A 5,272-nucleotide genomic window follows, 5' to 3' on the forward strand; every position below is an offset into this window, starting at 1 on the left:
AGATGGTCACCCTATATAAAGATTATAAACGTTTATACGGCACATACACAGTTGTTAAGGAAAAGACTTTGTTGTAACTCATGGCCAATACTAATGTTCATGAGGTTGCTCTTACGGTAAGATACTTCTCACGTAGCATCCAATTCTTTTCAAGTCCACTAACATTCATGTAACTTATTGACTTTATCACAAAACCCCAGTTACTTCACAGGTCGAATCCAATCCAGAGTTTCACATGCCACCCGAGTTGCTTGCCAAAGTTGCTTCTTTTTTGGGTGACGATGGTGTGGACGCGTTGAAGAACTTATTATTTGCTGGTAAACAAGGTTTGGACGTTGTTTACTCAAAGGAATGTATCTCGACCGTGCGACTTGACAAGTCCGAAGATCTATTGTGGATGACATTGCGATACTCGAAATATTATTGTTTCTTCAACAAATGTCTACAAAACGCCAACCCGTATGCACTGTGGGCCAATAATAATAGGGCACTCGTTTATGGAGATTTCGTCCATGCTTGTTATAGTTCCCATAGCTGGTGCTTGTTATAGTTCCCATAGCTGGTCCCTCGCATATGCAGAGGGGGGATCTACTGATGTAAGATCCATCACCAACAAAGACAAAGAGTAGAGTGGGCTGTCCTCGATGTCCTCGCTGTGCCAGACCAACGTCTCTTATGCATAATTTCTCAAATTTTCCTCGCTGTCCTCATCCTTTCCACCTCTATCCGGCCGGATTAGCTTCTTCTATCATATTTTGTTGTAATTTTATTTTCCTACCGTGAATTAGTCCTATTTCATGTACAGTAGAACCTCTATAAATTAATACTTTTTAAATTAATACTCGCTATAAATTAATAATTTTTTTGGGTCCCGAGTTGGGCCGGTGTAAAAAATAACACAATTCGATAAAATAATAAGATAATAATTTTTTTGAAACTCTTATGTAAATATATAGTCCCAACAATATCATAAATTAATAATGATATAAACTAAATATATATATATATATATATATATATATATATATCAAAGAAAATTTAGTGAAATATGACTCTATTGTTGTTTGTCTATTCTTGAATTTGCATTCTAGTTGGAACTTATCTCTAATCATTTTTATTGTATTAAAATTTTTTAATGTTGTCTTCTCAAATCGCATCCAAAAATTGAGGAGAGTCCTAGTTGCGATAATTGTTTTTTACATGTAATTGGTTCTAAAGGCACCACAATATGTTATTCGACTTCATCATTACCATGAAAGATAATACCACCAATTTCTTCTAAATTCTAAACTTCTAATATTTATCATTTTCACCTAGATAATTAAGTAAATTATTAACATCAATCATATTACGATAGCTAAGATTATAATTAAGAAAATTCTATAAAAATATGAATCAGAACAAAGTGTCTTATTTTGTAATATAAAATTTTCAAAATCGTGAAAAAAATCTCTTCATAAATTAATAATTATCAATTTATCGATAAATTAAAACTTCTATAAATTAATAAAATTTCATGGTCCCGACCTTATTAATTTATAGAGGTTTTACTAGACCATATATTCTACAACGTCAAATCCTCTAATCCCAGTAATTTTCATTACTAAAAACATTTACGTTATTGATAGACTCCTAGATGAGGATCTATTCCCAAGAACACACTTTGCAAGGTCTTGAAGACAGATGAACGAAATGATGAAGAAGAATGGGTGGAAGATGTAGCGGAATGGTGAGATGAACAGCAGAGAAGGTGAAGAGGTGGAATTGCAGTGGATTGAAGGGGAAGAACGAAGTGTACTTCTAAGAGAGATGGAGATCTCTTAGACTACAGGCTTGATTACAACTTAGATATGACACACTAAGAAGTAAACAAGTTGAGAAGATACTACACACTTTTCTGATCAAACAAGTAGAAAGAAGGTTTTTGATTGAAATGTTTGATGATAAACAAATGAGAAATACATTGTCTTTTTATAGGAGAATGGGGGACAAAGGGGAAGAGGAGAGAAGGGAGAATAAATGTTTAGGAAATCATGAAAGAGCATTAACAAGGTCAAACTCATGAACAATGCCTAGGAAAATACAAAAGCAATAAATACAAAGTTTGAACAAAGAAATAGAAAATGGAACAAGGCAAAAAGATGGGCCTTGGACAACGAAATGGGGTGACAAAGAGGCTTTGAAAGTGTCACTTAGGCCTTATTAAAAATCTTGTCAAGAAAACCCAATGGGACAAAACTTGACAAGGGAAAAAGAGTGCCCAAGCAACATTTAACCCTTCATCGAACACCCTGAGCTGTGAGCATCGTCCAAATGGTTTGAGCCACGTCTTCTTGCTTCTTGTCCAGCTCCTTGATTATTCCATTGATAGCTTGGTTGAACCTCCTGGATTTTGATCTTGTAAGAGGGCCAATCGGAACAATCAACGCTTCCTCCAATGCTTCCGTTGGTACAAGCTACTCCTCCAATGCTTCATAGGATTTAGGGTTTAGGGTTTAGAGTATAGGGTATAGGGTTTAGGGTTTAATGTTCAAGGCTTAATCACTTAATTTTTAGATTCAGTGTTCATGTTCAAGGTGTTGCTTATATGGGAATTCATATATGTGCTAAATTACACCTTACTAATAAGTCTGAACTATTTCTTATCAAAATACACATTTCTTAAAACAAATACCAAAACAGTTGGGACCATAACATATCAATTAGTCCCATTGCCAACCCACGTTATCAATTTACTCATCCTCTTTCCAAGCGAAACCCACATTTACAAGCGAAATCAACCTACAGAGGTTGACCCAAACCCTTTATTTTTGTCATCCATGATAGATTGACCACATAGATATTTGTGGGGCATAGCTCCAAGCAAATACAAAAAGGGACCATTGTGACAACCAACTTTTTAAAAGTCACCAATAACAACCCACACAAAGGATATGCTGAGTGCTATGGCCCATAAATGATAGGTTGAGTTCATTTTAAATCATTCATAATAGATTGACTACATGGACATGGTCGCATAGTATATTGTTTGTTTACAATTTATAAGCAAAGATATGTTCGATGACACATCTCCCAACCATATAAACGTATTTACCGAAACTGGGTTTACAAAACAATTCAAAACCCCCCAAAAATGGTTCACCAAGGCTACTATAACAGCCTCCCCAACCATGGATTCGTCGTTAACGACACAGGATTATCCATACAATGACCCCAAAAACGTTACTAATCGTATAAATGGTAGTCCTTGTGTATCCACGCTAGAACCCACCAAAAACGAATTCAAAAACTAACTTAATGGTATCCACGCAACACCACACACCAGATTCCTCGAACCATGGCAAAGGGTTTGTACAGCTAGCTCGGTTGTGAACAGTCTCTTTGCATCTCCCACACCTATTCACTTTAGCTTTTGCCGGCCCATTCTTCTACATTTTTGCCAAAACATATTCTCAGTTAGCTTACCATAACACTTTCGATTTTTTACCACTACAGAGCAACATTGACTTACAAGAAATTCTCCAATAGAGGGGATCCTCGTCTCCTTTGGCCGTCCAGGTGGCCTACGCGCCTTTAGAGGGTACAACACCCGGTTCTTAATTTCAAATGGTATCTCAACATCAGATATCTCTGGATTTATCACCCCTGCATACGTAGCTCTCCAAACCTCTGTCTTGTAAAAACCCCCGACCAACGTACCATAGGGTATCCCCTGTGTATCTGCGGCTAACAACACGTGTCCACATGGTATTTTAACTCGATCATACTGTTTGCACGAACATTGTTTCATATCAAGCAACACATGGTGTTTTCCATTAAGCAAACCAACAACTTCATAATTCCAACTTGAAATATTGGCAACTCTGCTCCCACTAACGGTCCCCACATTCTTCTGCATATGTTTATCAACCTCAGGAGTGGTTAATCCTTTATGTTTTGCATCTTTTTTCCTCCTTGCACTAAACCACCTTGTCAACATGGCACAAATGAACTTGAGTAGTTCAACAATGTGTGACGATCGACCCTTTCCCAAAGTGGTGTTCAACGACTCTGCAATGTTTGATGTCATCAATTTGTAACGATTTCCTTGGAAATATGCCCTACTCCAATGACCGGCACCAATTTTATACAAATATGCTGCACATTTGCTGCTCTTAGCCTTTATTTGCCTATATGTTTCTTGATAGGTTGTAACCTTGTAGGCAAATGCTGCTTTCGTCACCAGTTTCGCAAGACCTTTGTTATGAAACCGGGCATTCACATTCCTTACAAGATGAACAATGCAAGCTCCATGATGTGCCAAGGGATAAACTCTCTTCTTTGCAGTGTAGATTGATCTGTGCCTATCTGAGAATATTGTCAAGGTTTTACTGTCTGCAATAATTCTCTCCAACTTCTCAAAGAACCATGTCCAAGAATCATCGTTCTCACTGTCTACAACTGCGAAAGCGAGAGGGAAAACCTGGAAATTTGCATCTTGTCCACTAGTTGTAAGAAGCACACCATTATACTTGGAGCTAAGACGAGTATCATCCACAACAATAACACGTCTCAACTTACGAAAACCTTCAATTGATGCCCCAAATGCCAAAAACAAATACAAAAACCTTTCTCTACCATCTACTAGGACTTTAGTTTTCAAATCAGTTACGGTTCCTGGATTAGCTTCTTTTAATACATGCAAATATGCAGGCAGATCCTCGTAAGATTCATCATCAGAACCAAACATCCCCTCCAAAGCCTTCCCTTTCGCCCTCCAACACTTGTTGTAGGATGCAGCCACCCTAAGATCCTCAAGAACCATCTGCTGCAGATCCAATAGGGCTGGCCCTTTCGTTGAATCACTGGACTTAGCCTTAAATACAGCTGCGATTACCCGTGAGGTTGCCTTTCGCAAATAGTTATGCCTAGTCTCCATGGGGCATGTGTGTTCCAGATTTGCTTTCCTAATTTCATAGTATCTTGAGTCCTTCCTTTCACATGCTAGAACCCTCATGTCACAACTCTCACCAGAACAACTGACTACAAACGAATCCTTTTTTGTTGTCGACTACATAAAATGAAACTTGTTCTTAATAGCATATATTGCTAGAGCAATCTCGCAATCCTCTTTGTTTGCAAACAACTTCACTTTGCAGATCCCTTCTCCATCATCCTCAAAGTCAAGATCGGGGATTTTTTCCCTCTCATACTCAGTGTCGTCAAACAGAGGAGGGATATCAAACTCTTCATCGTCGATATCTTCTAACTTCCTACTGTCCACATCACTGAC

At 37.8% G+C, this 5,272-nt stretch overlaps 1 protein-coding gene across 1 annotated transcript; it reads right to left on the reverse strand.

The window, feature by feature from the left end:
• LOC104704555 lies at positions 2,032 to 4,918 on the reverse strand. Its single transcript, XM_010420619.2, has 3 exons — positions 3,512 to 4,918; positions 3,323 to 3,428; positions 2,032 to 2,072 (listed from the first exon to the last, which is right to left on the reverse strand). The coding sequence occupies exons 1-3, from the start codon at positions 4,916 to 4,918 to the stop codon at positions 2,032 to 2,034; spliced, it is 1,554 nt and encodes a 517-aa protein (XP_010418921.2).

This window comes from Camelina sativa, chromosome 7 (assembly GCF_000633955.1).
Source record: "Camelina sativa cultivar DH55 chromosome 7, Cs, whole genome shotgun sequence".
NCBI classification, from domain to species: Eukaryota; Viridiplantae; Streptophyta; class Magnoliopsida; order Brassicales; family Brassicaceae; genus Camelina; species Camelina sativa.

Bases quoted from the DNA above. Each gene is read 5' to 3' on its own strand.
- LOC104704555 (XM_010420619.2), bottom strand. From the start codon at position 4,918: ATGGAGACTAGGCATAACTATTTGCGAAAGGCAACCTCACGGGTAATC. The intron at 3,429-3,511 runs GTAAGTCAATGT...GCAAAAATGTAG, and splicing joins CCTCTATTGGAGAATTTCTT to AAGAATGGGCCGGCAAAAGC. The intron at 2,073-3,322 runs GTGTGTGGTGTT...GTATTTTCCTAG, and splicing joins GCCATGGTTCGAGGAATCTG to GCATTGTTCATGAGTTTGAC.